Genomic DNA, 16,903 nt, shown 5'->3' on the forward strand with positions numbered 1-16,903 from the left:
ACCTGGAAGCTATACGAAGTTGTGGATCGCATGCAAACATCAGTGGCCTTGGATCAGGGCTCAAGTTCCAGCTCCTGGTGCTCTACCAGCTGTGCGACCTTAGCTGACCTGTGTGATTACTTACAGTAGCACTATGAGAATAGTAGCTTCTCACAAGCAGTGCTTGCCATGTGCCCGGCTCTGAGCTGCTTTCCTGTTGTTATCACCTTCCCACCTCACACTAACCCCGTCACATTTTGCAAATGAGGGAAATAGTCTGAAAGATCCTGGAAAAGTGCCCACTGCATGGGAAATAATAAATGTAAGTTTCCCTTCACTCCTTACTACAGGTCAGAGCACAGTGCAGGTCCTGAACTATTTTGGGTTTCATAATATTGCTCTGGAAGGTTTTTAAAAGTGATCCCTTCTAATGAATAGGTCTCCTTGTTCTGTTTTTCTAAAGGCTCAACGGTTGCTTATTATATGGTTATTATTATGATGATGTCCAGAATCCCTCCCACTTTCTTGAAACCAATTTTGTCCCATGCCCTGGTTGTGGCCATGCATGAGAAACAGCAGGTGGTGCCAGATGACAGATGGTGTGGGAGCCCGTTCCCCGGTGGGAGGGGGCGCGAGCGAGGGAGCAGGCAGGCAGCTGCCAGGAGCTCTTCCCCTCTCGCTGGCGCCTCGCTCTCAGAAACTCCCAATCCAGACACAGGCAAGGCGCTGTCCTTTCAGCACCACAAGCTCGGGCTGAGGAGGGAGGACTCCTGGCCGTCCTCCTCCTCTTCAAATTGGCTTGAATCTGCTCTGACCCCCCAAGAGTGCATCACAGTAAGTAGGCATTTGTTTTTGTTATAACCACTCCTCAATATCCTCCGACCCTTTACCATCCCTTTCATCTCCACAACAATCCTATTTGGTCTAATAATGTTCCACCAGCAAGATTGGCAAAAGAAATTCAGTGGTCTGGTTTTCTAGGGGTGGGGTGGGAGCACCGTTTGACTTCCAAGGAAGCTTGAGAGAAATAAATGTGATTTGTTTATTTAGTTGGCAATCTTGCAATACGGGGGTTGCTAACTTTCCATGGAAGCAAAAAAAAAAAAAAATGGCCCTTTGCTATTGAGGAAATGGAGGCATTCCATGGCTGAATAACAGAAGCATGTTCAAGCCAGCCTTTTTTTGTTTTAGGAAATTGTATCTCCTGTACAACCTATGTATCATGTGAAATGGTACAGTACACATGGAGACATTGAATGTATTTATTGTGGTGTAGGGAGATTGCTGAAGAAAAGCCAACATAATAAAAAAGCAAAGTGGTAAGGTGTGGTGGTAAGGTGAAATTTATCATACTGCAGGGTGACCCAGAATAAGAGGATTTAATTTTGCAGTAAGAATAAGCTTTTCACTGAGATTATATGACTGTATTAGTTCTAGTGTTTTGGATTTTTTTTTTTTTAAAGCTTGTATATTGTTTGTGTAAGTCTGGGATTTCCTTGACTTTTCCTGAATTTGGGGGCTGTTGAACCCATGGGCAGGTGGGATATTTTGATGATTAGAGAAGTTTTGCTGGATAATGAGAATCATGTCATGAAATCTAGCAGAAGATAGATAGAAGACTGATCTCTACACTGAAAGCCGAGTGGAACTGTTTAGGACACTGCTGTTTTCTCTGTCGTCAGCCAGCCCTCTCTTTCCCTGCTTCACCTCCCACTATAACTAGAACCCCACTGTTTGCCTTAGGTCTGGGAAGAAAGGCGTAAGGATGGTGAAGCTGAACAGTAACCCCAGTGAGAAGGGAACCAAGCCGCCTTCGGTTGAGGATGGCTTCCAGACCGTCCCTCTCATCACTCCCTTGGAGGTTAACCACTTACAGCTGCCTGCTCCGGAAAAGGTAAAGCAGTTGCTCTTCTCCCCATCAGTCCCTCATGCTCCCCCCATCTCAGGAAATAAAGCAGCAAAAAAATTCCACCTCTCCAAACCCTTTCATTCCCTCAGCCAAATATGTCCCTTTTCTTGTAAAATGTAGTCATTCCTGTCAGAGACATGACATCTCTTGTGTTATTTCAGGTTTGTGGTAAGTGTTTACTCATTTTTTTGTTCACATATACATACATGGGCAAGAAAATTAATCTTTCTTTTTTGAAGTTTTATCATAGCATATGAATATTAACAAGCTTGTGGATGGTGACAGAGAAAATTGTCTTGATTATCGGGGGGAGGTGTTTCAAAAATTCACTGGTATAGATTTGAGGACAGAGAATTGGATACAGTCCAACGAGCATTTAGTCTGCACCTGCTAAGGCCCTATCCCTGTGCTACAAGTTGGTTATGAAAAGGCAAATTACAAAATCCCTATCTAGTGCAATGCTTAATATAATGCATCAAGGTAACTGCTATACCTGAGAATTTCACAGGTTATGAGAGCACAGGGGTGGAAACAATTAAATTCTCTAGGGGTGGGCGGGGACTAGAAGGACAGGTTAGGTAAACTGCAGAAGAGAACATTTGAATTTGGCTTGTAAAGGTGAGTAAAAACCTTCCAGATAGACCATAGGAGGAAAAGACATTTAAGACATATTAAAGCATGGAGAGCTTTTGAGATATAGCATGACTAGTGTAGAGCGTCTTCGGGGAGGCGTGGCTGGCAATGAATGAGTGGCTGATGGCACATCTCCTGACATGGGAGTAGTCCATGAAGAATGGAGGTGGGCACTTATATAAAGGTGGGCACTGATACAAAAGTTATCCCATGGGCAGAGCTGGGAGAAACATTATTGTTTAAGATCCAGTTGAGAGAACTTGGGGTTTTCTATGTGAGCTTTTGCACACTGTAAGAGATGGATTTGGAGGTGGATGATGGAGTTCCCTGGCTGAAGAGCAAACAATGGATCATTCCATTTGTTGGATTTTCTCATTGGCATCTCCAGGAGGGCATTGTGTGTCTTAACCAATTGGATCTATCCAATGAACAGAAGAGGAGCCAAAGCTAGATAAAGGGCCTGGCTGATTGGCTGGGGGTTGAGTCATCTGTTTTGAAAGTGCAGAGGCTGTCAGTATGAGAATGCGCATGGGGGTGGCAGAAATAAAGAATCCTTGAGCCATCCTGTGAGGCTGATAAGGCTTTTAAAAATAAAATGTGAACAGGCACTTAACACTAAAGAAATGTGAAAGAATAGTATTAATTAGGTATCTGCTACATGGATAGCAGAGGCTCTCGGTTTGGGGCTGCATATTAGAAATCACCTGGGGGAGGCTTTGAAAATCTTGATATCTAGGCTGCACCCCAGAACAATTATATCAGAAGCTGGGGGCGAGGCCCAGGCATCAGTATTAATTAAATTCCCCCAGGTGACTCATGTGTGCAGCCAAAGTCAAGAACTGCTGCCCTCGGTGCACACTTCCCTGTGGAGTCAGGGATCATGCACTCAAATTTATAGGTGAAAAGGTGAAGGATCAGAGGAATTTGGTTAGTTACTCCAGCTGACAGAAGGGGTAAGTGGCAATGCTAGAATTTGAACCCAGATATAATGGAAATTGGAAAGGAGCAAGGGGATATTTTCTTGAAGTCTTGTGAGGCTTCAGGAAGATTCTTCACCCTTCTGCCACTGCTACCGCCTGGAAGATCTGCATGTCCCTAAAAAGGATGCAAGGAAAAGGGACTGTGGTGAGATCACCCTTCTCACCATCCCTAGACCCACGGCAAGTCATCCTCATACCACGGCCTCTGTCTCTCCTCACTCTCCCATCCCACCTTTTTGCCTTCAAGGGCTCCCTTCTCTTCTTCAGAGAGGAAAAGACACAATAACCATGGAGTTGTTAGTTCAGATGAACAAAAAGTGTGTCCCAAAGCCTGAAGGACAAACAAACGGGGGACCTGCACGCATGGAAAGGGAAAGCAATGCATCCCAAAAGATGCAATTCCCTACAGGGGCACATCCTCACAGGGGCACATTACAGACTCTTTCTGATGTTCATGACCAAGTCTTCCTACCAGGCACCTCCATTTCCTCCTTTGTGAAGGGGGATCACCCTTACCTCACAATGGTCAGAACAAAGTTAGATACAGGCTCATATGTCAAGTGCCTGGCACAAAAATAACCATAAAAGAATAATAATGACCATTTTCAAGTGCTTCCTAAATACTAGATTCTGTTCTAAGACAAATGTCCATGCGTGCGTGTACCCCCAAAGCATGCGCATGTGTACACACACACACACACACACATGCACACTTTTCTCTCACCCTGTCAATAGTTAATAGGACTCAATAAAGAAGTTGCTATTTTAATCCAATTTTTAAAGATGACAAAACTCAGAAATGGAATGGTAAAGTAACTTCCCAAAGCATATAGTAAGCATCCTGGTGATGTCTAGAGAACCCAGAACCCAGGCAGTGTTGTTCCAGAGACTTCCACTTCAGCAGGAACAAGGAAGCCAGCTGGCCTGGGAGTCCACAGACTTGGGCTTTAGCTCAAATTCAGTTGCCAGCCCACAGTGTGACTCGTGTAACTTGTTTTTCCTCCCTCAGGCCTCTGTCTACTCTTCTCTGAGTGGGAAATGGTAGTAGCAGTTTTCTGTGTAGTATTTTGATTTTCTAATATTTACAAGAGTAGACAAGTTTTCCCCTGACATTAGAACAGATGTGTTAGAAGTGAATTGTACTCAAGAAGCCAAATGGGTCCTCCAAATGTTTAGCTAACAACACAGACTCTGAAGCTACCTCTCTAGGAGGGCGCCCATCTCTGCCCCCCTCTTACTATTTTACCTTGGCTGATGACTTGAAGCAAGTTTCCTATATGGCCTCAGCCTCCTTGTTGTGAAGTGGGGATGATAATATTGGGATGCAGGTCACAGGACTGTAGGGAAGGGTATGTGAGTCCTGACACACTCTTCGGTTAGGTTCCAGTCAGATGGTGAGTGTTTGAAGCCAAAATGTTCATTAGTAAGAAGTATATTTGACCCCACTATTAAATCATGTGGGGTTTTTTTGAAAATGTAAAATACAGAGTGTGCTTGGTGTGTGATACTGGTAATAATCTTTGGATTTGCACACTAAATGCACTTTAGTATGGAGTCTGTGAGTTTCAGGGTTGGGGGAAGCTTTTGGAGGCCAAATGGAGAAATGAGCATGTCTGAAGCCCTTGCGCTGGGCTGGGAATGGACCACACAAAGCATTCATATCTGTTGCTTCAGTTAATCTTCTCAATGGTCCTATGAGGGGGATTTTTGTGCACCCATTTCACTGGTGGGGAAATTGAGGCTCACATCAATGGAGTGGCTTGCCCAAGTGCACCGGAAACCCCAATTTTCCCTCTGCACTGTGCTGCCCTCAATAACAAGAAGCCTCCCATCTCCAAGAGTGCTTTCTCCAGCTCTACACCTCTCATCCATGGCCACGTTCCTCCTTAGTCTTCCTAGACCAGCTGGTGGGGGCTGGGTGTGATCCCCCAGAGAGAACATCCTAGCCTCCAATGCTCCCGCCCTGCCTACTGGAAGGATTGCTGCCAGCGTCAGGAGAGAGATGGGCTAGCTTCCCACCTAGCACTCTAATCAAATTCTCTACACTGCACAATGCCAAGGTTGAGAAACCCTGCCTTAGAGTTTCCTACACCTTCCAGGGTGGTTCATGCTTCTTCCCTATACCTAGAATGGCCTTGTCACCTCTTGCCTGTCTGTTAAGCCAGTACTCATCTTCCTAAACCCAGCTGAGAAGGCAGCTCTCCTGGGCGCCGTCAGTAGCTGCCCATAATTATAGCTATGGTTTTACTTATCCCCATGAAGGTATCTATTTACCCACTTACTCACTCACTCACTCATCCAGCACAACTTGTGAGGTATCTTCTATGTGCCAGGCACTGTGCTAGGCTATGGATACCCAAGCATAAAAAGCCAGGCCTAGCCACTGCTTTCATTGGCCAGTCCAGTGGGGACGAGGGACTTCATACAAGCCATCATACAAACAGACACACAGAGACACGAGCTAAAAGAAGGGCTATTAGGGAAAGATTACAGAGCTGTGATGTGAGAGAGGATAGGACTCCAGAGACCTAACTGTGATGGAGGCTGATCAGCGATGTCCTCCTGAGGAAGGAGCCTTGCCTGAGACCTGGAGGTTGGGTGGTCAAAGGAGTAGGGGCCGAATGTATAGTATGTGGCCAGGCATTGAGGGAGTTGGAGGAATAGGCAGGAAAGTAGGTGGGCTGGGCACACTGAACAAGGGGGAGAGATTTGGGAGGTGAGGGGAGGTGGGCACCAGTTCATGGGGGGCTCAGTGTATTTTTTTTTTGAGGTGTTTAAAGCAAGAGAGTAATGGGATCAGATTTGTATTTAAGGAAGATTCTTCTGGCTTCTGTGGGCCACCCTAGGGATGAGGGATTCACTCTGGGTCTCCTCTTCCTCATTCTTCCTAAGGTACCCCCCTCGCAGCACCAGTGTAGTTTCCCTAAGACAGAGGTGACTGGTTCCCTGCAGCATGTGACCATGAGAGAAAAGAGTGGAAGGCAGGAGGTCAGCTAGAAGGCCACTGCCATGTTCATGAAGGAGGGTGGGGGAAGATAGAGTAGTGGCAGTGGGAATGAGGAGGTGGTGCATTTAGGCTTATTTGGTGTCCGGTTGGCACTGAGGAGAATTGCCCACTAGGCCCGAGGGCCCTGCTCGGCCTCATCGTGCATCCTGGAATGCAATGAGCAGTAGGAAGTGCTGACTGAGTGAGACTCCCCATCCCTTACTTAGCCTAAAGCAGGCTTGGTTTCTCCACTTGACAGATGCAGGAAGAGACTTGAACCTAAGCAGTTGGGTGACTTTTTCAAACCATGAATGCAAGCTCTTGAGAAGCTGAAACATCAGTCAGCAGATACCAAATTCTGGGACATGCCCGTGGGGCCCACGTTGGTTTGTCTAAGTGAGCACATTTAACCCGGATGTCCCCACAACCCATCTGTGAGGTTGCAACCGTTATTGCCATTTTACAAATGCAGAGACTAACGCAGAGAGGTGAAATGCTGTCCTAGGACACCAAAAAGAAAACAGTGCATCCCAGATCTACACGCAGGTGTGCTGGGAGATGCCAGCTTATGGGCGGCAGGTCTGCAGAAAGCAAGCCACAAACGGACACAGCCCCACCTTGGCAAAGCCCCAGATGAATCATGTATTTGACAAGCCAGCAGCCAAGTTCTGGGCAAATGTTCCTTTTCTTTCTACTGATTCCTAAGTCTTTGCGTGTCCTGGATGAGGTTGGTCCACCAGCTTGTGGGAGGGAAAAATGCAGTCATTTGGAGATCCAGTAATGAGGTTTGATACACTTTGTATTTTGCATGGTAAGCCACATGAACTTTGCCATCCTTGAGGCCCGGGTTCAGATGTCAGCTAAGCTATTTTCTTACTGTGTGGCTTTAGGCAAGTCACTTAGCATCTCTGGGCTTTTTTTTTTTTTTTTAACAACTGTAAAATGAGCGTAATATCTACATACTAGGGTTATTGTGAGGAAAAAGAATGAAAATTGTCTAATGGCACACACATGGTGCTTTTAAAAAAATTTATTTATTTATTTGACAGACAGAGATCACAAGTAGGCAGAGCAGTAGGCAGAGAGAGAGGAGGAAGCAGGCTCCATGCTGAGCAGAGAGCCTGATGCGGGGCTTGATCCCAGGACCCTGGGATCATGACCTGAGCTGAAGGCAGAGGCTTTAACCCACTGAGCCACCCAGGCGCCCCACAAATGGTGCTTTACTGATATAATGTTTTATCTTTCACTGGATATCCAGAATATATGTCCTAAAGTTCATGTTTTCAAAAGATGACTGTAAAAATGAAACATGCTATAAATGGAGTTTCCAAGGTGAAGGCACACGGGATCCAACAATGTGGACCTGGACAGATGTGGCCAAAGGAGATGCCTCTCCTGTCACTGAGTCTGTCCTGCTTGTCTTCCTGGCTTCTCTGGTGGCTTTATCAGAGGGTTCTTTTTCTCCCTGAAGCACAGGATCAGAGAACCATCAGCTATTCCCTAGGGAGCAGCAAAAATGCTCGTCTCTGCACATTTGAGGTTCATCGAGCCCCCTTGTTCCACTCTTCAGATACTCTCAGGAGACAGATTATAAATCACCATGAACTGGAGCAAATGTTCTGACCAGGCAATTCCAGCGAATAGATATAAAAATGACCACGAAGCATATTTAAAATTCTTTATAATTTTAGAAATATAATTTTAAACCAAACATAACTTTTTACCTATTAGATTGGCAAAAAAAAGCGCCCACCCTGAAAACCAAAAAACAAAACAAAAAACCCCGACTCCACAACATTTGATAATGCCCAGTGTTGCTAGCACTGAGGCAGAGCAGATCTAATACACTGTTGTTGGTTATATAATTTGGTGCAATGTTTTGTAGAGGGTGTTTTGACATTGTTTATAAAATTTAAACTATATGTACCATTCGATTGGGAAGTTATCTTATGGGTATATTCTTTCAAGTATGCAAAGGCTTATGAATAAAAAAGATAACCTGTGAACAACTGGAATGTTCCATGCGACTGGGCTGGTTAGATGAACCCTAGCACATGGGTGTGGAATACCAAGTGGTTGCTAGGAGAACAAAGCGTTCCTGCCTGTGCTAATGTGGGAGGAGCCACAGACACAACAGCTCCGTTAAAACAGCTCTAAAGAACATGGCACGGAGTCATCCCATTTGTGGAAACACATCTGTGTGTATGTTTTGTTCTTATCATTCATAAAACAATTTGGACAGATGCATAAGAAACCATTAAACGTTGAGGGAGTAGGGATAGAGGTTGGATGGTGGACTGTTTGAAGACTTCCATTCCATATTTTTCATACTTTATTTTTATCATGAGAATGTATCAAATTTTCTACTTTAAACCCCCCCCCCCATTCTCACAGATGGTGAGACAGTCTTGGAGCACGGAAGGGACTTGCTTACACTCACACATGGAAAAAGCTGGTATCCCTGCACATAGAGGAAGGCATTATAGCAGTGCACTTTGAATTTGAACACTAACTCTACCACCTACTTGCTGTGTGACCCTGGGCAGGTTTATTAACCCCCCTGTTCCTCTGTTTCCTCGCTGCTAAAATGAAAACAATAATCTCTTCCTCTAAGAACTGTTTTAGGGGTGAAATGAGAAAATGCATGTCGAGTTGTTCACGCCAGTGTCCAGCACAGAGTAGATGCCAGAGCCAGGCTGTTGTTATTACTGTTGTTGCTTATTACCATTGTTCAGCAGTTTGGTCCCACAATCAGGATCACTTTGCAGAGCACAGGGCTGGCCCTAGGCCTGGAGGAGTACTGAGCAGTGTAGTGGGCTGAGCCTTTGGACCACAGAGGACAGGCCCAGAGGCAGATGTGCAGATCTCTACTATAAAGATGCCAGCCCCGGTAGCTAGTTTTCTTTCACAGCAGGAGTTGGAGCTCTCCCCATACCCCCAACCCTAGAGAGGACCATATGGAGAGTCCCTCATCTCCCCGGGTGCTATACCCTGCCAGGGGGTCGGACAGTCATGGTCATAGTGGACTGACTGGTGCATTTGAGGCCATATCAGCCCACCTTCTCTTCTGCCTCTGAAAAAATAAAAGTCCAGCAAGGAGAAGAGACCTGATCCTGTGGAAAGAGCCCCAGACTGGGAGTGAGCAGGCCCTTACTAGAGTCTTGCTTCTGACCCAGGCTTGCTCTGTGACCTGTAGCAAGTTCCTTCCCCTCTCTAGGCTCCGTTTCTCCATCTGAGAGTTGATGGGGTTGGACAACTCTACCACTAACGTCTTCTGAGCCTTGTGTTCTGGGCCCTTGCCAAGCTTTGAGGGCCCAAAGAAAGAGACTCAAACCCAAAAAGATGGAGCACGGGTTGAGTGGTGAGCAGGGGAAACGGGAGAATTTCCCAACTAAGTATTCAAGCCCCATCTGGTCAATTTCACCTTGTCTCTTTACAGATAGGATTTATTCATTCAACAGTATGTATGGATTCCCTCTTATGTACCAGGTGCCACAAGATCAGAGTTTGAGTGTGGTGATTCTTGAATGGTGACGTTCCTAATGGGTGGCACTTGGATCTGAACCAGAAGTTTCGACTCAAGATTTGGCTTTGTTTCTTAGTGCCCTTGTGAGGTTATGAGGTCATTTCTGCTCTCCAAGCTCGGGTTCCCCATCTGTAGAATGGGGATAATCATTCCTAATTCAGAGTGATTGAGAGGGTTTCCTATGATATAGGATGTAAAGCTTTTGGCACAATGGTAGTGGGTACCTATTTTATTTTAAATTTTGTATTTGGGGGGACAGAGAGAGAGAGGAGGGGCAGAGGGAGAGAATCTCAAGCAGACTCCCTGCTGAAACAGAGCCCAACTCAGGGCTGGATCCCAGGACCCTCAGATCATGGCCTGAATGGAAATCAAGAGTCAGACGCTTACCTGACTGAGCCACCCAAGCTTTCCTGGGTACCCATTTTAAAACAATGATAAAAAAGAGCAGGGTAATCTTGAGTTTGAACCATCAATTCAACCACTTCGCAGTCATTTGACCATAGGCAAGGGATTGAATTCTCTGAGGCTGAATTGCCTCATTTGAAAAATGGGAATCATAATGATTTTAAAGGAGATACATGAAGATCAGAGAGAAGGTTGTGAGGAGAGTTATGAGAAGTAACAGAATACACTCAGTAGGCCCCTTAGAACAGTGCCTGGCACATAGTAGGTGCTCATCAGGTTCACTGTCCTGCGCTGAACTTCTCCCTTCGTAGCAGGGATGAGCCGCAGGGTACAGCTTAGATCTATTTTTGGCCTGCACAAGTCCAGCTCATAAAAATACAATATTGCTCCTTGTCAGCACTTCTGCACTTTTATTTATTGTTCTTGCCAATCCCAGGGCCTCTCCATGTGGGAACCTCTTTATTATTGATAATCCTGGGAAGTAGTATTTTAAATTTTTATGATCTGTACTTTGCGCCATCTGAACCACCATGTATTATCTGGCCTTGCCAGTGAAGGGGGACTATATCCAGACGAGGGGTCCTTTTGGGATGAATAATTCATCCCATTTTCACAATGCCAATTATGTTAAATTATGTTCTTCATATCAGCCACTGACAGGACAATGGGGACTGATGTATAAATATGAAAACAAATTTATCTCTTTCCCAAATCCGCAATGGTATCTGAGAATCTGGAAGTTCATTTTTCCAAATATTTGTAAAACCCCACTTTAAATGATAAAAAGAGTAGAAGGGATTTTTCCTCTTCTCTCTCCACTCCCCCCAACCCTTCTGTCATTAATCAAGAGCTCAGGGCTTCATTTTTCCCCACTTTTTTTTTCAACTGCAGAGAATAGAGCCTTTCTTTGCAAATGTATTTTCCCTCCTCTCTTTCTTTGCTTATGTAAGCTGATTCCTCCAAGGTACAATTAATGATTGGCTAACATTTTTTATGCTTTCCCTTTCACAGTGCTAAAAAAAAAAAGCAATTATTGCCATATCTTCTTTTATAGAAGGGAAATGTTTTTGGCTCCCTTCCATCAGAACAGAACACCAAATTTTGTGACACGCCCAGTAGCTGGTCGATTCCAGTAACTCTGGAGGGTTGTGTTTCTCCTGTTCTCTGCATCTTTCCAGTGTATCCTACTGTGGCCAGAGGCTTCTCCATTACCTATAATAGGCATCTGGAAAGCCACTCTCTGGTTTATAATCCTTCTTTGGCTTTTCACTGCTTTCAAGTTAATCCTCAAGATGCTTAATGTGGCATTCGGAGCCTCTGTTTACCCCCTCACTCCACCTGCCCTGTGCTCTGGCCACTCAAAACCACTCCCTGTGGCTCTTCCACGTGTCAGCCTCCTGAGTGTCTTCTGAACGTATGCTGGTATATGCTGTTCCCTTGGTCTAGAAAACCCTTTTCCCTAAATTTGGGGAGGCAAGAATGGAAACAAGAAGCTGGCCAGAGAAACCACTCGTGGAGAGAGGACAATGCTCTGGACTCGGGTGGTGGCTGTGTGACTGGACAGATGGGTTGATTTGAGAGAAGTTTTTGAGAAGCAGAGCTGGTACTGAAATGGATTTGGAGGGTGACGGGAAGGGAGGAGTCATGGGAGAATTCCTGTATTTTATTTGACATAAGCACTGGCATGGGTAATGCTGCTATTTTGGGGGGATGACTTGGGGAAGAAATGTTGAGGGGCAGGTGGATCTAGGAGGCCAAGGACTTTGCTGTGGACATGGTATATTTAGGTGGGTTGGTCCAAGGGCAAATGTCCATTAGGGTAATGTGAGTGCTGGATGAGGTCTGAATTAAGCTCTAAGGATAAAGATGGACTTGGAAGTAATACAAGTGTGAACATTCAGAGGGTGTGTACGAGGGAAGCGTGCCCATGACCTCACCCTGAGAAATTCTAACATTGAGAGGTCAAGAAGAAGGGGAGGATCTTGAAAGGGAAACTGAGAGCTGGTCAGTGAACAGGAAGAGAACCAAGAAAGATACAGCCATGGATGCAAGGGAGAAGAGCATTTCAAGGGGTAGGGAGCAAACAGGCCCACTGCTGAGAGGTCAAAGAAGAGGCCAGAAGATTGTCTACTTGTTCTGGGCAAATGGGCAAAGACCTGCTTTTGATGTGGTGATGGGGTTCTAATGAGCTAACACTTCCTTAGGGGTGAAGTTAAAATATTAAGTATCAACCTGGGTTGCTTTTGGGGAAAATATGGCTTAGCTAAAGAGAAGAGAAGACTTGGGACCAGCATGGGTCAGGTACCCACCTGACCTGTGGTCTGTGTTTGAACTTGGTGGTTTGAGGAATAGGGCTCCCAAAGCGAAAGAACTATTTTCATTAGAAAGTCACTCAGGACATAAGCAGCCTGTCATAGGGGTTCAGGGCAAAGCAGAAGGTGGATTCGAAGGAGAGCTACAACTCCCAACTCTGCCTAAACCCAGCGGCTGCCCATTGCCCATTACTGCAGATGGTAAATGAGATGCTTTAAAAAGAAATAGTACATATATATATATATATATATATATATATATATATATACACATACATACATATATATATAATTATAAATATTACATGCTATTTATATATTCATTTTAAATATTATATGTAAGTTATATAAAGTAATATATAAATTATTCTATATATATTTTGAATTTGATATAAATGAAATCATATAATGTACCAAAAAATTTCATGTCAGATTTTGTTCAAAGTAATGTCTGTAAAATTCACCCATATGTGTGGCATGCCGTATTTTTATGAATACATATTTTTATGAATAAACCATAATTTATGCATTCTCCTATTAATGGATATTTGGATTGTTCTCAACTCAGGGATGTTATGAAAAGAGTGGGCATGAACATTTTATTTGGTGGACATTTTGAGGTGATTTTTTTTTTTCTCATGCCAAAAAACATCTACTGGTTTTGTTATGCTTATTTAGTATTTGGCCATCTTACTAAATTCTAATAGCTTTTCAGTTCATTTTTCTTGGAACACATTTTTGTTAGATAGAACTTTTTACCTCAAGTAACAGAAAACCTAATCCAAATTGGATTAAAGCCCAAAGGGTAACTGCAGAGTTCAATGTGAACTTCAGGAGAGGTGTGATCCAGAGGGCATTGCATCATCAAGGCCCATCTCAATTTCTCTAGGTTTCTCTTGGCTCTGCCCTTTTTCATATGCTACCTTTGTCTTCATCTTGACTCCTTATTGTGACAACAATCTCTACAGAAGTTTTGGAACTCAAGTCCTCACCATACCAGCCAGAGTAAGAGCACGTTCTTTGAAGAACACCCATAAGGAGCAAGGAGGCTTCTTTACCCTGGTCAATATTACCTGGTTTCTCATTGGTCCAAATTTTGAGCCAATCAAATCTTATGATCAAAAAGATAGTAGGTCCTGATTGGCTTAACCTAATTAGGGACCATTCCTATCATGAAGGGAGGCATTATACCCCCCAAACCACATGGTTGCTACACAAAGTGGCAGCGGTGAGTTCCCAAAAGGAATATCTGGGGACTTTTGATCTAAATGGATGCTAGGGAACCAACCACAAAATGTTTAATATGATATTTAGAATGGTATTGCCTATAATGATTATTCAGTGTCTCATTCTGACAGTTATATTTTTAAAGTTCTGTCACCTGTCTCAAAATATCAGCTGTGCATAGGGTCTTTTACATTTATGTGAAATGATGAAAATGGTTTTGAAACTTTTGAGAAACTTTGGAAAAAATGTTTATAGAAACTGAGGGGCAGAGGGAAGGACTAAGAAGCAAATGCTTCTTAACATTTGCTGTGTGATATCACGCCTGAGATCTGATGGCTAAGGATCTAGCCCCAAAGGGATCAACCCAAGAGATGGTCAATAGTTGAGATGGACTTGGCAGTGTGGGAAAGCATATCAGTTTTCTATCATTGTACAACAAATTTCCAAAAATGTGATGGCTTAAAACAACATGAATATATTGTCTTGCAGTTTTTGCAGGTCAGAAGTCCAGGCACAGGATAGCTGTGTTCTCTGCTTGAGGTCTCACTGGTCTGAAGTCAAGGTATTGACCCAGCTGCCTTCTGGTCTGGCCCTCAGGGTCCTCTTCCAAGCCTGCTGAGGTTGTTGGCAGTGTTCAGTTACTTATGGTTGGAGGACTGAAGTCCCCATCTTCTTGAGTGAGCTGGCTGTTAGCTGTGGTCACTGTCAGCATCTTGAGTCTGCCTTCCAGCTGCATGGTCTTCTTGTAACAAGTCAGCTTATTTCTTCAAGGCCAGTAGGAGATGTGGAACTTGACCCCAGGACCCTGGGATCATGACCTGAGCTGAAGGCAGATGCTTAACTGACTGAGCCACCCAGGCGCCCCTCACCCAGTGAACTTCTATTCATCTATCACACCCTACTTCCCCCCACCCCCCCTCAAGGAGATCAGGAGCATGACTGAACAGCATTGTTCTTGAGAAGCTCTTTTGTTTCTCTTGATGGGCTGGATAGGGAGGACCTGCAGGCTGACTAATACAGGCCAGGCTCCATTCCACACCTGCTTTGAACATCCCTGGAAGAATATCGGGCAGCACTCAGAAGCAGTATGAAAATAAACAATTGTTATTGAATGAATGGTTTGAGTGCTTATCTTCTATTAACTCATTTAAACCTCATGACAACCCAATGAGGTATTGATGGTTATTGCCCCACTTTATAGATGAGAAAACAAAGACACAGAAGGCTTAGTAGTGGAGCTAGTGTTGAAACCCAGCACAGAGCTTACACCTTCCTACAGTACTGACAGTATCAGCGCCTGACCCACAGCATAGAATTAAGTGAGATGTGCATATCAAATGTTCAGTACCTGCCATATGGCAAATTTGCAAGGCATGAGAATTATTCTTATTACCTGTGCCAAGGAAGCTTCTGTTTTCCTATTCTTCAGAACAGGAGGTAGAAAGAAAATAAAAATAACTAACAATCCACTCCACCTCCCAAAAGACCCTCACCCTTATTTGGCTGCCCTATGTTCCTGTTTGAAGGAGCCAGGGCTCAGTTCCATTATTTGGAGGAGAAGATTACAGAGAGGGGCAGGACACAAGAGCAGAAATGACATCTGCAAATTATGGGTTCTAGATGATGGGGAGAAAGAGAAGTGTTAGATGGGTTGGTCCCTGAGCCCCCTTAACCAACATATGTAAGTGCCACACTGGAATGCTCAGTAATAGCAGTACTTTCCCACATCCTTTCCTTTTCGGGTTACATTTAGTCAATGGCACGCCTCATAGACTTAAAGAACATTCTTTATAGCAGAATTTTTTGCTTGAGTCAGTCCACTTGACTGCTGTCTTCAGGAAAACGTGGTGGGAATTTTCAGTGAAGATTCAGTTAATTTAAGCTCCAATGAGAAGTAAGGATGATCATAGTTAGAAGACAGCTTCCTTTTATCTGGGTGACCTTGGACAAATGACTTAGTATCTCTGAGCTTCAGTTTCCTTGTCAGAAGAATGGAAATGGTAGTGGTATATAGATAAAGGCATATGAAATGCTTGATCTAGTTCTAGCACATAATAAATAATTCCAAAATATTACCCATTATGATCTCACTTAACACTCAAAACAGCCTTGTTAAATAGGGATGATGATTATGATTATTGCCCATATTTTACAGGTGAGACCTTGAGTCTCAGATAGCTTCTGTGTTCCCCCTGACACTATGGCACTGGCCACGGTTATTGATTATCTGTCAGATTCTTTTCTCTTCCACTTTGCCTACATAGTGGGATGGAATTCCATAAATGTCTTGGCAGGTTGACAGCATATCTTGATAAGATATTAACCACCTCTGCAAAATATGCAGACTTTAGAAAAACAAGACGATACAGGAGATTCTAAGACCTTTATGTTTTCCTCTGTACAAGTCCCTAAGTCAAATTGGAATTAAGTGTATGTATAAAGATGGATTACAAGATGTCCATCATAACTTGTTTACATAACCCAAACTGTGTAAAAAACCTAAATGTTCAACAACAGAGGCTCATCGGATTCATTGTAGCATATGCGTATAGCGAGATATTATGGTACATCAAAAAGCAAAATACAATTGTGTATTTGTCTCTATAAAAATATGTTAGTATATTGTTGTATGTTTAAAGTAGGTTATAATTCATGAAGTATGAATCTGTTGCATGAAGAGGAAATATATGTTTATATAAATAGCACATATATATCTAATAGATGCATATATATGCATATAAAAACGTCTGGAAAGGTGCGAACCGAATTGTCTCCTATGGTTGTTTCTGTTGGAATAGGAAGTATGGGTAATTCGAATTTTCTGCTTTCTTGTGTGTTTGAGAAGGAGATTCTTTACTTTCTGATCTTTATGGAATGTATAACAATTCTAGCTACTGAGAAAAAGAAAAGAAAAAAGAAGCGTTTCAAGTCTCCATTTGTGCTAAC

At 43.7% G+C, this 16,903-nt stretch overlaps 1 protein-coding gene across 1 annotated transcript in view; it reads left to right on the top strand.

Annotated features, from left to right (window-relative positions):
- Positions 1–645: 645 nt before the first annotated feature.
- Positions 646–16,903, top strand: part of NSG2 (neuronal vesicle trafficking associated 2) — a 50,995-nt gene continuing 34,737 nt past the window's right edge. The window contains exons 1-2 of the mRNA XM_032851841.1: positions 646–813; positions 1,723–1,873. Of these exons, the coding sequence (XP_032707732.1) occupies positions 1,745–1,873 (129 nt within the window). The 5' untranslated portion in view covers positions 646–813; positions 1,723–1,744. The remainder of the gene's footprint in view (positions 814–1,722; positions 1,874–16,903) is intronic.

Source organism: Lontra canadensis, unplaced genomic scaffold, assembly GCF_010015895.1.
Source record: "Lontra canadensis isolate GAN:19392208 unplaced genomic scaffold, GSC_riverotter_1.0 scaffold5, whole genome shotgun sequence".
Lineage (NCBI taxonomy): Eukaryota > Metazoa > Chordata > Mammalia > Carnivora > Mustelidae > Lontra > Lontra canadensis.